A 19,326-nucleotide genomic window follows, 5' to 3' on the forward strand; every position below is an offset into this window, starting at 1 on the left:
ATAAGAATATATAAATTCATCATTTTATATGTTGAGATATCTTTTATATCTTGCGTTATTTTCCGAGCGATGACTGGAGCTGTAGGAAAAAGACATAACATTTTTCTAATTACTCCTTCCGCAATATTCATATTTTTAATATCATCATGTATTATTAGAACATGTTTCGGATTCCTCAAGTCGTAAATTTGATACAATTCCTCGTGTACTTTTTTTGTGATCAAAAATGTAAAAAAGATGATAAATAGTTAAAATGAAAGTAATTTTCAAGGTCAATGACAAATAATTAAGTAAATATATACTTTCGATATCAAAGAATATAGCAAGCATTAAAAGTACAAAGTAAATTTTAGAAGATGAAATGTCCCTTCCTTGAATAGACATAGATACTTTTCTCTGATTTTATTCTATAAATTTTATTTTAATTAAATAATAAATATGCCTTATATCAATAGCGATAGTATTGATTTCATCTCGAATACCTTGTTCCGAATGTTCTCCTCCTTCATGCAATCATTCGAATAAAATGTCCAGAAATACATTTGGCTTTTGTTCTTCAACCTTAAAAAATGATCTATTATTAATATAAAAAAAGATTAAAAATATAATTTTGCTATACATATATTCATTATTTTTATCTGAATTTTCCTTCGGTGATTCTTGACTAATTCTATTTCTCAACGTTGATTCCTTTTTTCTCGATTATATATACGACGAGAAAATAATATATATTATATACATTTATAACTCCTTCCTAGAATAAACTGTTATTCGTTTGGTCCTTTATTAAAACGACAAAGCTTTTATACAATAAATTTTTCATTCATTTCTTATACTTTAATATATATTTCTACTTCAATTTATAATTACATATATCGTTTGTTATGAACGTAACAATTTGCTATATTTATTCATGACAAATATTATGTAATAAACTTGTATATTAAAAATAATTGTTTATATGAATAATAATTATATTATTATAAGTATGAGAAATAATAACAGTATGTATAAAAAGGATTGCTCATTTAATATAACAAATACACGTGTACATTGATAATATACCTAAATTAGGTAATATACTTAAAATCTCGGTGATTTCGTATACCATAGTTATATTAATGATACATTTGTTGGATATAATAACTAAAATATTATCCTTTATACATTAACAAGACAAGTTTATTCATTGGTTATAATTGAGATATAAGAAAGAAATGCAGTGGTAAAGTTAATCAGGGAAAAGAAGAAGAAATGTTACGAAAGTATGATAGATAATAATAGAGAAAACCTTACGAAAATGTGAAGAGCTCTGGAAGAAATAATTAGAGGAAAATCAAGGGATATGAAAGATATAGACAGTACAGATTTCGAGAGTTTGGGCAAGAATAAAGGATATAACATAGTTGATAAATTTAATATATACTATGTGTTACGTCGCACGACGAAAACCTGTAAAAAATTAAATTAAATTTAAAACATTATTTAGCTTTAATTGAGTCACGGTGATCGACCTTTATAATGTCATTTATTCCGACATTGCAAACATATGTTAAGTACGAAGGGCATACATTCTAGTAAGTACAATAATTCATAGGCTAGACTTATTATGTGTACACGAAATATTGTAACTAATGTAAACATAAAGGACAGTTTTACCTGAGTATTTAACGGACGGAGCATATAAATCTTACAGGAAAAACATAAATTCTAAAAACTTGCGTTTAATACGTAAGTACATGGGACAGTCCGGTCCCAAACAATTGCGCACATAGGAAGCGAAACAATACCCGAGAACTTTCTAAACTCTCTGTAAAAATGCTGATGTATTTAAGTTAATGTAAAACACATGGTCTAGAAAATTCAAGGAAAACATCTAGCCTCAGAAATCTCCGTCGTCTTCCCTGCCTGACCGTCCATACTTGCGGTTCACCAAGACCCCACCCGTCGAGTCTCGGCGTTTGCAGTACTCCCCACTTACTTGAATCCACCATACCACCTCCGATTGGGACAGCAGTGGGCCAGTGAGGATGCATCGAGCGCCGCCGAACGCTGATTGGCTAGACATACAAGCGAATACACAACGCTCCTCCATGATTATTGCTCCGGATTTTCCGATGAGTACACATCTCCAGCGAGAATCGAGACGAATCACGCGCATTTATTAAATTTAGAGTTTACATCTGCACGTTTAAATTTACATTTAGTTATTCTTAAATAAAAGTATTGTTTTTAAAACGTCTCAAGTCAGTAACCCGGATTGTGTTCGTAGCGGCTCTTTTCCTCGCGCATATCTCTAAATCGGGAGCTAGTATTCGCGACGCACTCGACTAATTCAAATGCAACAGTGCAATTTGTTCACCCTCCACCGCGCAGGCAAAAATCCTATTAACCTACTTACCCATCCTCATTGCTCTCGGTGAGTATCTTCCACACGGGCAACTTTGTTGTTTCGGTGAGGACGAAACCCACGGGCATTTTTGTCAAATAAATTGACGTTTCGGTGAGGAGTCCCCGCACGAACGATGATTTATTCTCTTTCCTCCTTTTCTACTATCAATTAACCGCTCTTTCCGCTAGCGTCTTCCTACCTTTATGCCTAAAGTACTTCGTGATGGCAGGCAGTATCAATTGCGTCGCTTATTAAAGGAATTTTATCACGAAACGAAAAATTACAATGACGCACTGGATGTCGAGTCCGTGGAAGAGAAGAAAGAGAACCTTCCACCATACCGCCTGATCCCTTTACTGCCATCCAGAAGGCGAATTCCCCCGCTGAACTTTCCAGTCTTGAATCCTAGGACTCCGAATTATTTGGAGATAAGGCTTTAGCATCGTCTGGAATCACTCTCCCAAGAGGTAAGAGAGCGCTTGCAACGTCGCTTCGACACTCTCTTTGGTGCCGATCCCGAGCCAAAAGAACTGCCCAGACAGGTAACGGCCGAAAAGGCACAAGATCTCACGAAAGCCGAAGCTCCTTAGTAAATTAGTTTATTAAGGCCTCTGTCTAGTGAGACGTATCATATGTGAAAAGTATTAGTAATATAGTAAAATCTGTAAATAATGACAAGTCGAATGGCACAAGTAGAAGAATTATGCATATTACTGAATGTATAGGGATTAATATAGAGAATATTGTAATGATTAATATAAAAAATTTAGAAGAAATTGTTACGAGACTGTTGAAAAAGAAAAGAATTTAAGAGGGAATAATTACCTATATTATCACATTAAAGGCGGGGGATCTTGACGAAAGTATGCTAGCTAACGCGGCGACCGCCTTTAAGCTTCAATCGAGATAAATCGTTGTACTACGACTCCCGCCTTTAAGTTACAGTCGAGATAAATCGTAGTACTAAGACTCCCGGCTTTAATGTGTTATGATATAATATAATTAATAGGGAATAATTATTTAATTACTTATAAAAGTATTTTATGCTTTCTTTTCCATCCTCACTTTCTGTTAGAATAGAAGTATAGTAGGAGTCGTTGTGCGATGCTATCAGATTATCTGTAAATTTTAACAATTATTATTACGATTATAAGATTATTTTCATTATATTTAAGTTGCTTATATATATTCTTATTGATACAATTCATCATGTATTTCACTATAATATTAATTATTATTCTAACAATTTTATTTGGACTATACTATGGAATAGCAGAATACTTTTTAAATAAATTAAACGTGACTAATAAGATCAAAGGAATCTCTGGTCCAAAAGCATTTCCAATTATTGGAAATCATTTGATTATTCGCGATACGACAGGTAAATTTGTATCATCAATTTTTTATTTTTAAGTATTTTATCCGATATTTATTTATAATCTCTATTCTAGCTGTATTTAACCAAATACTAAATCTTGGTAAGAATAATCAATTATTGTGGCGTGTATATTGTACAAAATAATATACTCAATACCAAATATTACTGTGAAATACATATCTTCTACATTATTTAATATTACATAAATAATTATATTAAATATGTATTATAAAATGTATCCATTTTTGTAACATTAAATCTTATAAAATTGAACAAGAAAATATTTTTGCTTCTTTATATACACATACAGATGAATGTATTATATTAATATGTACAATTTCTTTTCCCTTTTACTTTTTTCTTATATACATGTATGTATAAACAAATAAATTAAATAAACTATCTAAATTAAAATAATATGTAAAATATGTAAATTAAAGCATACTTGTTTTCCTTTTGATGTGATTTTAACGTTAGTATGGAATCCACATTGGAAAGCTTTAAATCAAAGTTCCTTATAAAAAATATAAAGTCACATATGGATATATTCGTTTAATATTCTATCGTATTAATAGAAAAATTGGAAACTTTAGATGGAGAAGAATTAGACGCTTTCCATTACGTCTTCCGCTGTTCATTGGATGTAATATACGGTATTTTAATTTAGAAACATTTAAACGTTTATAAAATTTATGTACATTTGCTTGAATTTATTATAATATTGCTAAACTTTTTATTGAAAGATGTCACGCTGGGTATGCGAATAAATTCGCTGATAAATCCGGATTGTAAATTAGCTATATCAATAGAATGGTAATAATAATGATACTTTTATTTTTTAATGTATTATATATTCTTACAATATATTTCGTTTGCTCTTTCAGTGCAATGGACATAGCAACACAAAGGATCTTTAAAGTATGGTTACATCCGAATATAATTTTTTATAATATTGCTAGAAAAAAAAAATTTCAGGTGTGTTTGACTTACCTGGATACAACGGACTTAAAAATAAGGTGTCATTAAAGCAAATATTTTTTAAATTGCATTACTTCTTTTCAAACACATTACTTCTTAACAAATTGTAATATAATATTTTCTATACATATTGTTCTGTACATATTGTTATTTTTCGTTCCTAAAAATAATCTAAGAGAAAAGGGAATCTCTATTAAGAAGTAATATTAATCGGGAATTGATAGCCAAAAATTTAGGTAAAAATAACCAACATACCCTTGATAAAATTTAGTTTTCAATCTTTTCATTTATTAATGATAGATTTTTGTTCATTTTGCAAGAAAAATAGCTGAAGACACTTCTAGATTCTTTATTCGAGTCATCGTACGAAGGAGAAATATATTCGGAGCAAGATATTCGCGATGAAATCAATACAATAGTTATACCTGTATTTATTATTTAGTTGCAATAAAATTTTTTTTATTAATGACAATTAAGGAAAACTGTATATTACTTTCAGGAAAGCGAAATTTCAGCCACAACCATTAGCTTTATAATTTTAATGCTTGCTACATTTCCGAAAATTCAAGTACATGTATAATATATTTTCTTAATAATTTGTCATTACGTATCTGACGTAAATTATATTCATATTAACTTCTTATCATGTCTTCCAAATCTTCGATCACAAAGGACAAAGTATATAGGAAACTAAATCAAACGTTTCTTTGACATATAATGATATTAAAAGTATTTTCGAATAAAAATATATAATGATATTAAAAATAATTAGAAAAAAAAAACTTTCGGAACGTGTGATCAAGGAAACGTTACGTCTATTTCCTGCAGTTCTAGTCCTCGCACGGGAAGTGACGTAAGATATAATAGGTACATTTGCATACAAAATAATTTGTTATATATCATTTCATTGTTTTATGTTTTATATTTCATTAATAATATTATGAACGTATTATATAGTAATAAAATTTATTTATTAATTATATGAATTATATTATTAATTATATTACTAAAAATTGGACTAAACCGAAAGGATGTTCAGCAATATTTCCCATTTATAAACTACATAGTAGCGCGAAATATTGGCCATGGCCATTAGTATTCGATCCCGGTAGGTTCCTACCGGAAAAGAATTGTTCTACGTATTTCTTTCCATTTAGTTACGGTCGAAGAAATTGCATAGGTAATTACATACTCCTTTAGATTATTTGAAAGTATATTCCAGAAAATTCAAAAATAAAATGTATTTACAATTGATTTTATTTTTTTAGGTCAACATTTTGCTATGACAATTAAGTAAATAATAATCGATCTTGGATGTCTAGTTGTCTCCTTTCCGGAGACTTTAATTACGATCCTAGCGTTCATTGCATGCAGAAACTTGACTTGAGATGACGTCATTATAAATGTTTGCATTCTTTCTGATTCTTTATCTCTTTCGAAAATCAGAGTCTACAGACAAGAAAACTAATCTATCTTGTTTAACTTAATCCAATTTATATGTGATATAATGTAATGGTATACATTGATATACATCAATATTCATGACAAAATACTTTTGTTGAAAAATAAGATTATTATATATCGTTCGTTCTAGCAGACGAACCGAAAGATGTTAAAAAACAAATGCGACGCAAAACAAATGCGAAGCGATCGGATCAAGTGTGAATTCACATATTTCAAGTAGTCTAACACTCTGTGACGATGTCGAAGCAACCTTTAACATAGATTTATGTAATTTCACTTCTGATTACAAAAATTAACTATGGTTCCCGATTTACTAGTAAAGTAATTTATCAACAGCTTAGCATGCGACTGTTTTTTTTGTTTGACGACTGATCTCGTTGAAAGAATTATGGATATATAATAATTTTCTTCATACTGAAGATATTACAAGGAAGTGATTATCGTTATATGTTACAATCTACATATATGATTGCTATATATAACATGTCGTATTTAATATTTATATCTCTTTAAATTAGTCGATACTTATTGTTATATTTACCATCAAAAATTCCACGTGTACAATCACAGTAGCCCTTCATCGCAGGAAATGAAAGCAAAGAATATCAAGTATTCGTTATTAGATAATGGTTAAATTAACACATATGACAGCCATACTCGGCATGCACGAAAATAAAAACGATTTGATATGATCTACCGTTGTCAATGATTACACATTTTGATATATACAAATCATATGTAAATGTCTTTTCTTCCATTTTATCTTATTTTATATCATCCTAATTCTGTCACTCTTTCGCGCTCACACACATAGCAACAAATTGAATATTTCCATTTACTGAAACACACATTCCAGTAAATTGATCTTAGCACTGAAAATATGTTTTAATTTATACATTTGTTATAAGTCTAATGCATCGGTCATCATCAAGGTTTTGTCATTGAGTATTCGCACTTAAAAAATACTTTTAATCTAATGAGCGATTCTATTATTTCTAATATTTAATAACAGAATTCAATAATTGCATCATCATTTTAAATCAATTCTGATATGAAACATATGAAAATCATGCAAATCGAAATATATTTCTTCGTAATCCTTTTCGACACTAATATAAAATATTGTTTAAAATTTCGCAATTTCTTTTCCAGCCTGTATTTTTTTATAATATTTCAGATATAGTATGTAAGCGTGAATATACATATCCGGTACTAAATGGAGTACTATAAAAATTTATAGCTTGCACACATAAATTCCCTTCGTAACAGCTTCCTTTGTCATAGAGCAATTGACACTTTGGTATTAATTCACTTTGGATATTCATTAAAGATCGTAATTAATCTATCGTAAATATCTAATCACGTTCGTAAATTTAACGGTACATTAATATAAAAAAGTTTCTGTGCCTGTCATCGATACAATAGAAGTCTATCCTATTAACGGTTGTTGAAAATACTAAATTTGGAAAAGTATAATCAATTCTTTGAATTGAAATTTTGGTAATATATTTGTCGAATATTGTCTGTCGATATACAAACAAAAATTATCTGCTGTCGATAAAATTTTCAGTGATGTTATTTAATTTACAGTTTTCCTAAAGAATCAAAATTATTTTGACGTTCATTGGCAATCAGTTAGGAAGAAGAGTTTTCTAATAGCGATCTAAAATCGATGGTTAACAATCTCGTTTATCTCAGTAAAAGTGTAATCTGAGATTACAATTTTTTTTATTATCTCGATTATTTGTAATTAAAATGGAAACGTAGCATTCATCGTTATGGAATAATTACTTTCCATTTTCTTAAATATTATAGATACTTAATGCAATGTTTTGTAGAAATTTTCACGACAATTTTTCTTTTCATTCCGTTTTAATGATTCTTTTATCCTTGTTCCTTTCTTCAAATAATTCAATGTTTATATGGCTATTTGACTCCTTTAATCATTAACAGATTTTCTACGATGTAAAGACATTTTTTTAATGTGGTCAAGAAAAAATTAGACGTCTCGATACTTTCATCACTTACAGCGCAGATATGTAAGTTCATACAATAATACCTTACTTAATGCTTTTCTATTCATCCAGAATGTATTATAAAAAATTTCTAATATTACGCTAACAACAGTCCAATTTGATCGTCCGATTATTCTTCATCGTTTCGCAAAACAAACCAACCAGATTTTTAGAAAAAAAAAATTTGAAAAACGATTAATATAACAATCCTGGCCACAGAAATTCGAAAATTGCCTCTACTCTATTGATTATGTAATGCACCCGTTATGGTCATATAGAATAAAAGGGAAATGACGGACATGCAAAATAAAAGCAAGAAAATAAATTTTGCAAAAATTGCAAAATATTGTAGAAAGAAATCTGACTCGGTTGCTCCTACTTATGAATATTCAATAATACGAGCATGCATGCGTACTCCTTGTATGATTAATGTGAAATGTAGAAGAAGAAAGAGAAAGAGATAACCTTGACGACAAGAAATGATCCGATACTTTCTAAAAATAGAATAAACCGATAACTGAGAAGAAATGAATATCATTAAAGAAATAATAAAGTCTTATTCCCACATATTTCTTATAACTATCTCAACAAAATTTATCTCATTTAATAATAATTAAAAAAATAGTTTATGAACGTTTCCATTTAATTTGAATAAACGAAAATCAATTTTAAAAGTTGAGATTAATGGTCCATTTCTATACAGCAGTACGGTGATTATTCAATTTCGTGTCGCTTAGATACAATCGAATTTAACCATTTCGGACAATCTATCCTGATACACAATGATCAATCAGGATCATTCGTTTTCTGTCCGTCCAAATTCTTATCGTCTTCACGGATAGTTCAAGAAAAACTGTCATTTTACACAGTCAATTTACACATTTAAGGCTAAAAATAAGAAGATAATAGAGTTTTACTAGGGTAATTACCGATACACAATTACGAAACGTAAATGTAGCAATTTTTTATCATTATACTATAATTAAATCCTTACAGATATTCTTCGAATGCTTTGGCATTTTTGGGATAAATAAACGAATAATAAAGTAAAAACTAAAATATAAAAGTATAGATGAAACGAGGCAAAAAATGGGTACATAACTAAACAAAATTTCAAATGTAAATCTTACTACATAATATTGTTGGTTTTGTTCATTTTATTCACTTTGTTAAAACTAGTATTTAAAACACATTATATATAAAATAATAATAGTATATTAATAGAATAATAATTGAAAATAATAATAGATCGCCAAATACTATGTCGAATCATCACCTTTTGATGCTCTATGTTAGGATCACAAGATCATAATGTCGTGCAAATGTATCCTCTCCAATCGAGTGTTTCTTGATAATATAGAAGACAAAGGCAAATGACTTTTAAAATAGTTCCAGAAATTTTAGATACGTTTATATATGATACAATATATATATATATATATATATATACATATATTTCGACAGGCGTATATAATTGACCGATATATTACGAAGATTATAATTTATATTAAAATTCATATTTTTGTACAAACGTACATTCACCAATGATCGATAGGCTGAAGTGCTGTTCCATCCATATATTTTTGTTCATATATGATTGTTCATGTAGAACAGTCGTTTTAATTAAATATATAAAATAAGTAAATAATGTGCACATGTTATTAATGGAGAGTAGTAAATCAATTAATTATTGATTAAATAGTTCACTAAGGAAAATTAATTATTAATTGTACTTATCTTCTCTACTTTGAACTATATCGAGTAAGTCAATAATATCCAAAGGGATTATGTATCCGTGATCAGTAAAATTTTCAGTATAATAACTTTAAATTTATTAAAGTTTAGAATTTTTCAGAAAAATGAATTTTGTTTTCAATCAGTTTGAAGGTATTATTAATTAATATTGATAAGAAATCGTTCGACAACAATTTCGATCTTGAGATTACACATTTCATGATTATCTGACTGATCCCTGGCAAACATTAAAAAACTTCCACTAACAAAGAAAAAGTATCATTTATCGACATAAAATAATTATTTTTCATTCTTTTTGTAATTACATATATTTAATCAAATTTTTGGACAAAATTTTCTCGTCCGTTCTTTCAATTAGTTTTAATTGCAGCGTCTAGTCGCTAGACGCGTACTATGCACGCGCCCCCTTGCACATGTTATTCTCGCGCGTTTTCCTGTCGTCAAGGGCTATAAGCCATTGCGTTATGCTGTCGCTGCATTTACTTCCTTGGTCAGCTTTATCTCTGCACGTGTGGCTCTTGGGCTCGCTATGTTGCCAAGAGTGAAAGAAGTATGACGCATCAGCATTCCTGCACGTACTTTTTCTCTTCCTTATGGTCAATTTGTAGGAATATGTGATTCAGCAAATGAAGATATTTAATTTGATGCTATGTGTGTGAGTGCGAAGGAGTGAGATAATTAGGATGATATGAAATAAGAGAAAGTGGAATGAAGGATATTTAAATATGATTGGTATATTTATTTAATGATAATTAAATATGCAATCATTCGACAATTGCCGCAAATCATATCGAATTGTTTTTCTTTTCGGGCATTTCCATTATAGCTTCATAGCTGTAACACGTGTTAATTTAACCTTTCTCTAATAACGAATGGTTAATGTTCTTTGCTTTTCTTTCCTGCGATGAAGAGGCTACTGTGAATGTACACGTGGAGTATTTATGGTAAATATAACAATACGTATCGACTAATTTAAAAAGATATAAATATTAAATACGACATGTTATATATAGCAATCATATATGTAGATTGTAACAAATAACGATAATCACTTCTTTGGAATATCTTCAGTAAGAAGAAAATAATTATATATCCATAATTCTTTCAACGAGATCGGTCGTCAAACAAAAAAAACTGTCGCGTGCTAAGCTGGTGATAAATTACTTCACTAGCAAATCGGGAACCATACTTAATTGTTGTAATCAGAAGTGAAATTACATAAACCTATGTTAAAGTTTGCTTCGACATCGGCCCAGAGTGTTAGGCTATTTGAAATATGTGAATTCACAATTGACTCGATCGCTTCCTCGTCGCATTCATTTTTTAACATCTCTCGGTTCATCTGCTAGATCGGACGATATATAATAATCTTAATTTTCAAAAAAGTATTTTGTCGGCATGAATATTGATGTATATCGATGTATACTATTACATTTTATAACATGTAAATGGAATTAGTTAAACGAGATATATTAGTTTTCTTATCTGTAAACTCTGATTTTCGAAGGAGAGAGAGGATCAGAAAGAATGCAAATATTCATAATGACATCATTTCAAAGCAAATTTCTTCGTGTAATGAACACTAGGCTCGTAATCAGAGGCTCCAAGAAAGGAGACAACTAGACATCCAAGATCGATTATTATTTACTTAATTGTCATAATGTTAATATGCTTTTGTATGTATGTCCCATTTTCGTTGCTTTCTTACATTTATTTCATGTCATTCTCTTTTTATCTCTCTCCTTCTCTAACAAGCTTCGACGGAGCGATGAAAATCATACGGTGTCGTACTCATTTCAGAAAAAATTTATTAACTGTTGAGGATTACCGCTAAAGATCTTTCTAATTGGCCGTTATGAAATAAGGGATAAATACAGAACGGGATTTATTTTACAGAAGGATTCTGTTGTATCGGTCCCAATAAACAAGAAATTATCCCGTTGAACGTATCCTACTAAAATATTGGTCCTTTATAGAGGTAATATAATACTAAGATGTCTACAATCTCGTCGTACTTAGTAGAATAAAATTTTAATATTTCATTACGAAATGAATAATTGAATTCCTCCTTCAATCACAGCTTGTTTATCTCGTCAGACATTGATCAATCCAATATTCCTAATCCGATAGAAAAAATTTAGTACATTGCCTCACAACATGCCTTTCATAAGGTAAAGGCTAATTAAAAGAACATTATGGAGAAGAAAATCTATGAGTATGCATTTTTGTAATATTACTAGAAAAACAATAATTTATACAAAATTTGAATATAGCAATAATAATGATCTTCAAGGTGTATAATACATAAACATTACATAAATTTATATGAAATGACAAGTAGACGGTTTTTATTTTATACAGATAATCATATGATTCTACTACAGATTGTATGCTATTACTCACAGAATTCGTTATGTGTAAATATATTAATTATGTATTATATATATATATATTGTATTATATATATATATGTTTTAATTAATTTCTTTTTTCAAATTTTAATCTTATTGGTTTCGTCGGTTTTAATGTGATGCTCAACTTTACATCTATTTTTGCAATTTCTATTGGCTTGTCTATTGTAATTTTAAATCTTTTTATCAGCATAGCGATTACTGTTGCCATCTCTATCATAGCGAAATGTTGACCTAAAAAAATAAAATCAATTGTAAATGCAATTTATTTTGAAATTTTCTGGAATATACTTTCAAATAATCTATAGGAGTATGCAATTACCTATGCAATTTCTTCGACCGTAACTAAATGGAAAGTAATACGTAGAACAATTCCTTTCCGGTAGGAACCTATCGGGATCAAATACTAATGGCCGTGACCAATATTTCGCGTTTCTATGTAGTTTATAGATGGAAAATAATACTGAACATCCTTTCGGTATAGTCCAATTTTTAGTAACTTAATATAATTAATAAATAAATATTAGTACTTTATAATACGTTCATATTATTAAAAATGAAATATAAAACGTAAAACAATGAGAAGATGTGTCTAAAATTATGTTGCATGCAGAGCTACCTTTTATATCTTGCATCACTTTCCGGGCGATGACTGGAACTGCAGGAAATAGACGTAATGTTTCCTTAATCACACGTTCCAAAAGTTTCATACTTTTAATATCATTATATGTCATTGGAACATATTTTGAATCGTCCGAGCAGTAAATTCGATTAACTTCCTCATATACATTGTCCTTTGTGATCCAAGATTTGGAAGAGATGATAAGAAGTTAATATGAATATAATTTACGTCGGATATGTAAAATTATTAAGAAAATGTTATATATACGTACTTGAATTTCCGGGAATGTTGCAAGCATTAAGAGGACAAAGCTAATGGTTGTGGCTGAAGTTTCGCTTCCCTGAAAGTTTTCCTTAATTGTCATTAATAAAAAAAATGTTATTGCAATAAAAAATAATAAATACGACTTACAGCTATAATTATTGTATTCATTTCATCGCGAATATCATTCTCCGTATATACTTCTCTTTCGTTTGATAACTCGAATAAAAAATCGAAAAGTGTCTTCTGTTTTTGTCCTTGAAAGATGAACAAGAATCTATCATTAAAAAATGACATGATTGAAAATTAAATTTTATTAAAGGTATATTGCTTACTTATACCTAACTTTTCCGCCGTCAATTGCCGATTAATTTTACTTCTTAACATAGATTTCATTTTTTCTTTGATTATCTTTAGGAACAAGAAATAACGATATGTATAGAAAATATTATATTAGAATTTTTTAATTTTGAAAAGAAGTAATGCAATTTAAAAAATATTTGCTTTAATGATACCTTGTTTGTTATGTTATCCAGGTAAGCCAAGGACGCCTGAAATTTATTTCCTCTGGCAGTGTTATAAAAAATAAAGCTAGGATGTAACCATACTTTAAAGATCCTTTGTGTTGCTATATCCATCAAACTGAAAGTGCACACAAAAAATGTTAGAAGTATACATAATATATTACAAAACTAGAAGTATCATTATTACCACCATTTTATTGATTCAGCTAATTTACAGTCCGGATTTGTCAATGAATTTAGTTGCGTTTCCAGCGAGGCATCTTCCAGTATAAAGTTTAGCAGAATTATAGTAAATTCAAACAAATGTACATAAATTTTATAGACATTAAAAGTTTCTAAATTAAAATACCATATATTATATCCAAAGTACAGCGAAAAACATAATCAAAAATGTCTAATTCTCCTCCAACAAAAGTTTCCAATTTTTCCATTAATACGATAGAATGATTAATAAATACATCTATATGTGACTTTATATTTTTCATGAGGAACATTTTATTTAAAACTGTTCGATGTGAATCCCATACTGATGCTAAAATCAAATCAAAAGGAAAACAATTAGTGTTTAATTTACATATTTCACTTATTTTACATAATTTACATATTTTATTTAATTTGTTCGTCTATACGTACATGTTTATAATAAAAGAGTAAAAGAAAAAAGATCTTGTGCATATTCATATAATATATTCATTTATATGTATAAGTAAAGGAGAAAAAATTTTTTTCTATTCAATTTCATAAGATTAAATGTTACAAAAAAGAATATATTAGATAGTACATACTTAATATAATTATTTTTGTACTAGTAAACAATCTGGAAGATATATACTTCACCTGGAGCAGTTAACAATCCATTGCTCACAACAGGTTTCAATTTTTCATATTCCTCGCTCTTATCAGTAATATTTGGACTATTGAGTACAGTCTTCCGAAAAAAAATAAAAATATAAAATGAAAAGATTATGAATTTATTAAAAATTATTAAAATAACGTTAATAAATTTTACCCTGACATATTCAGGATTTTCCACTATTACAAGTAATTTCGCGCCTATCCATACACGCCACAATAATTGATAATTCTTACCAAGATTTATTATTTGTTTGAATATAGCTAGAATAGAGATTATAAATAATTATTGTATGAAATACTTAAATATAAAAGAATTTATGATATAAATTTACCTGTTGTGTCGCCAATAAACAGATGAGCATTTCCAATTATTGGAAATGCTTTTGGTCCAGGAATTCCTTTGATAATATTAAATATATGTAATTTATTTAGAAAGTATTCTGCTATTCCATAGTATAGTCCAAATAAAATTGTTAGAATAATAATTAATATTACATTGAAATACATGATGAATTGTATCAATAGGAATATATATAAACAACTTAAATATAATGAAAATAATCTTATATCCCTAATAAGAATTGTTGAGATTTACGGATAATTTGATAGCACCGCGCAACGACTCCTACTACACTTCTGTCCTTACAGAAACTGAGGATGAAATAGAAAAGCGAGAAATATTTAAAGAAAGTATAAATCTGAGTTGGCTCACGTGATTACCGCTTACATATAGCATCTCTCTTTTGATTGGACAAGAACAGTCTAGAAAGATCGGAGATGGCACCAAAATTTGATTCTATCCCCACTTCTTATTAATACAAGAAATGCGATGTCCGAACATTGCGTTATAAATCGATTTTAAATTAATTTTTTATTGGAATGACGAATATCTTATAAATCCAATGTTTATTCGCTTTTTATTTTCAACTTATTGTTACCTAAACTAAACACCTATAGAATGCAGAAGTTCTGTCGCCGGCCACTGAACGATAATATGCACACAGCAATGTGATGTCGCCGGTCATTGGCCGATAATATGCACACAGCAATGTGATGTCGCCGGTCATTGGCCGATAATTTGCGCCCGACACCACTGCGGTGTCGCAGGACGGCATAGTGGCTACAGTAGTAGTAACTGGAATAATATAAAGTAAACTCACACAGAAAAAACCATATCGAAATAACGCTGGGAGAAAAATCTCGCAGATAATCTGGAAAAGACCTTGAGCTTTGATCCTTATTAAAAATAATATATAATGTATACGTTCACTAATATATGATATATATTTTCATTAATTCTGAAAAAGTAGTCGACAAATGTATATACTTTATATTCATATATAATCCCACAAAATTATACTGTTGCTGTATCAAGGATCACCGCGAAATTCTCATCAGTTATTAGTGGTAGAAATGTACAGAAATGTAAGAGATTGAATAGTAACACCTTACTAAATTATCAAATAAGGAGAAGGGGAGAATAAATTAGTTCATTAGTTTCGTTAGAATTGAACGTATGATTTCTTGTGTTACTAATCTAAATGCTAGCAAATGTGCTACACATTGCTTACATAATCTCTATATTTTTAATCTATAAATATAATGAAGAACTACAAACATCACAGTAATAAATATTTTCTTCGAAGAATGTCGAAAATGGCATTTACGCCGACGATGAAGACAGAAGTAATATCTTGAACAATTGAAAAAAGGTGTCATTTTAAGGACGAAGATTTAATCCAATATATTGAATTTTCGAAAAGTTATCTTCGAAAAAATCGTGTAAAGTATGTTATTTTTATTCCAGGATAATTTATGCATAAACGAAAAGTCCTCTCCAAAATTCGAAAAAGGTATGCAGTAAATTCGTTTTGAAAATAAGAACGTGATCTTCAAAATTGGTCAAGAATTATGCCTGATCTCATGATGGCATAAATCATTAAGAAATTTGGGACAAGTGTCATAGAATCACTGGTTGCAATGACATTACACTAGGCGCGAGGCTCGGAAATCGTCGGTTTTTCCTGCAAAATTAATTGTTTATATTGCCGTGTTACCGGAAATTAATGGAATAACGCAATGTTTTCTATGGATCCAGGAAAACTCATGAGTAAGATACGCGATAAAAAGCATTAATTCAATTTAAATCTGTAAGGATGTAATTTAAGTATAATGATAAAAAATGTCGATATTCACGTTTCGTTATTGTGTATCGGTAATTATCCTAGTAAAACTCGGTTATCTTATTATTATTAGCTTTAAATGTGCAAATTGATTAAAATGGCTGTTTTTCTCGAACTACCCATAAAGATGATAAGAACGTGCACGGAAAGAAAAAGAATGATGTTGATTGATCGTGGTGTATCAGATTATACCGCTCGAAATGGTTAAATTCGATTATATGTAAACGGTGCGAAACTGAATAACCACCGTACTACTATATAGAAATCAATCTCATATTTTGAAATTTAATTTTGTTCATTCAAATCAGATGGAAACGTTCATAAACTATTTTTTTAATTATTATTAAATGAGATAAATTTTGTTGAGATAGTTATAAGAAATATGTGGGAATAAGACTTTATTATTTCTTTAATGATATTCATTTCTTCTCAGTTATCGGTTTATTCTATTTTTAGAAAGTATCGGATCATTTCTTGTCGTCAAGGTTATCTCTTTCTCTTTCTCCTTCTACATTTCACATTAATCATACAAGGAGTACGCATGCATGCTCGTATTATTGAATATTCATAAGTACGAGCAACCGAGTCAGATTTCTTTCGACAATATTTTGCAATTTTTGCAAAATTTATTTTCTTGTCTTTTATTTTGCATGTCCTTCGTCTACTTTTTTATTTAGGATTGTAATATTATTCGTTTCTTAAATTTAGTTTTTCTAAAAAACTGGTTGTTATGACTTTCGAGACAATGAAGAATGATCTGACGTTCGAATTGGAGAGTTGATAACGTAATTAGAAATGTTTGTATAATACTTTCTGAATGAATAGAAAAATATTGAGTAAGGTATTATTGTATGAGCTTATTTATCTGTGCTGTAAGTGACGGAAGTATCGAAACGTCTAATTTTTTCATTGAATCCTGAAACTGTGAACGATTAGGGTTGTCAAAGTGTTATTTAAACATTGAATTATTGGAAGAAAGGAGCGTGGACAATTGTATAATTAAAACGGAATGGAAGAACTGACGAAAAAAATTCCACAAAAAATTGGGTTAAATATATGTAATATTTAATAAAATGGAAAGTAATAATTGAACTGTTTATTGTGAAAGTGGCTTAAATCCATTTATCTTCAAATCGAGATATTTAAGGGTTTGCATTTCAATGATTTTATAAATATACGTATAGGATACTATCGAGTCATACTACATAAGTGTACCTAAGGGTGTTAAATTTATAGTTCCTATTAAAATAGTGGCAATTATTAAGTGAATAATATGCATTTTCTTATCAAGAATGGAGTTTGGTTACTTTCAAAATTAACAACCAGATTCATTATAAAATTTGAATTATTCCACGACGATGAATGCTACCTTTCCATTTTAATTACAAATAACCGAGATAATAAAGAAAAGTATAATCTCAGATTAATCGAAACATTTTTAATTTTTTAGTGAAACTGTTAATTAGATATCATCATTGAAAATTTAATCAACCGCAGATAGATAATTTCTATTTGCATAACATCGGGCATATATTCGACGGATCATCAAGATATCAATTCAGGTAATTGACTATTCTTTACTAAACGTAGTATTATCAACAACTATAGTTAGGGTAGACTTCTGTTTTATCGATATCAGGTAATGTTATTTATTTATATTGTGACGCCACCAGTTGGATCTTGAATGGATGTAGACTAGCCGTAGTGCCTGCAGCTTAGCAATTACACCAATTTAATCATGCGGCTCTTTTTCGGTCAATCCATTCGGAATCTTACAATAGAGCGAGGATCTTTTTTCCTCTTCTTCCTTCACAATTGGCCAGTCAAACTGCGCCAGGAAAGATTTACTTTAACTTAGTTATTCGATGAAATGATGAGAGAGGCTCCGAATATCATTTCTCGTTTCTATATTTCTTTCGAGGGTCCCTACTGCTGATCCCTGAATTGGTTCTCTCTTGTTAGAGGTAACTGAGGAATAATAGGGAGAATCGATTCTCGGTATTCGACATCCTTTTCTTCTCTTTTACGAATTGATTTATTTAGTATAATATCGGTGATGGAAATTTACAATGAATAACAAGATTATAAGTCTTAATCATCGTAATTATTAATTGTAAAGAACTGCGCTTAAAGACTGATTGCAACGAAGTGATCACAACGACTGACTGCAAGGAACTGATGATAAGGGCAGCGATGAATTTATCTAGACGACTACGGATTATAAAGCCTGACGATTAAGTGTTTTCTGCACGCGCCTCTCCTTTATATTGTGGGAGTTTACCTATTCTGGCCAATTGTTTTGCTCCTTCATTACACGGTGTTCCGTGCATAGTGATAAAGATCGCTAAATTATTTCTTTTAGAAGAAAGTTGGTCGCGTGATTCTATTAGATTCCGTGAAACTATACGTTTCCTCTAAATGAGGCGACATAACGTATGGACACGTGGCAGTATCGAACATATTTTCCGAACTAGTGTTTGAATCGTCG

At 29.6% G+C, this 19,326-nt stretch overlaps 2 protein-coding genes across 2 annotated transcripts; one reads left to right on the forward strand and one right to left on the reverse strand.

Annotated features, from left to right (window-relative positions):
- Positions 1–3,601: 3,601 nt before the first annotated feature.
- Positions 3,602–6,045, forward strand: LOC124428365 (cytochrome P450 4A14-like). Its single transcript, XM_046972309.1, has 11 exons — positions 3,602–3,773; positions 3,844–3,870; positions 4,346–4,423; positions 4,514–4,583; positions 4,655–4,745; positions 4,927–4,984; positions 5,093–5,175; positions 5,248–5,322; positions 5,521–5,615; positions 5,816–5,928; positions 6,017–6,045. The coding sequence occupies exons 1-11, from the start codon at positions 3,602–3,604 to the stop codon at positions 6,043–6,045; spliced, it is 891 nt and encodes a 296-aa protein (XP_046828265.1).
- A 6,264-nt stretch (positions 6,046–12,309) lies between these two features.
- LOC124428284 (cytochrome P450 4C1-like) lies at positions 12,310–15,272 on the reverse strand. The gene is made up of 12 exons (XM_046972197.1): positions 14,988–15,272; positions 14,810–14,916; positions 14,638–14,728; positions 14,150–14,332; positions 13,988–14,060; positions 13,792–13,918; positions 13,612–13,687; positions 13,427–13,533; positions 13,287–13,355; positions 13,013–13,187; positions 12,716–12,892; positions 12,310–12,627 (listed from the first exon to the last, which is right to left on the reverse strand). The coding sequence occupies exons 1-12, from the start codon at positions 15,160–15,162 to the stop codon at positions 12,461–12,463; spliced, it is 1,527 nt and encodes a 508-aa protein (XP_046828153.1). The 5' UTR covers positions 15,163–15,272; the 3' UTR covers positions 12,310–12,460.
- Positions 15,273–19,326: the final 4,054 nt, after the last annotated feature.

The sequence above is a fragment of the Vespa crabro genome, chromosome 12 (genome assembly GCF_910589235.1).
Source record: "Vespa crabro chromosome 12, iyVesCrab1.2, whole genome shotgun sequence".
Taxonomy (NCBI): domain Eukaryota; kingdom Metazoa; phylum Arthropoda; class Insecta; order Hymenoptera; family Vespidae; genus Vespa; species Vespa crabro.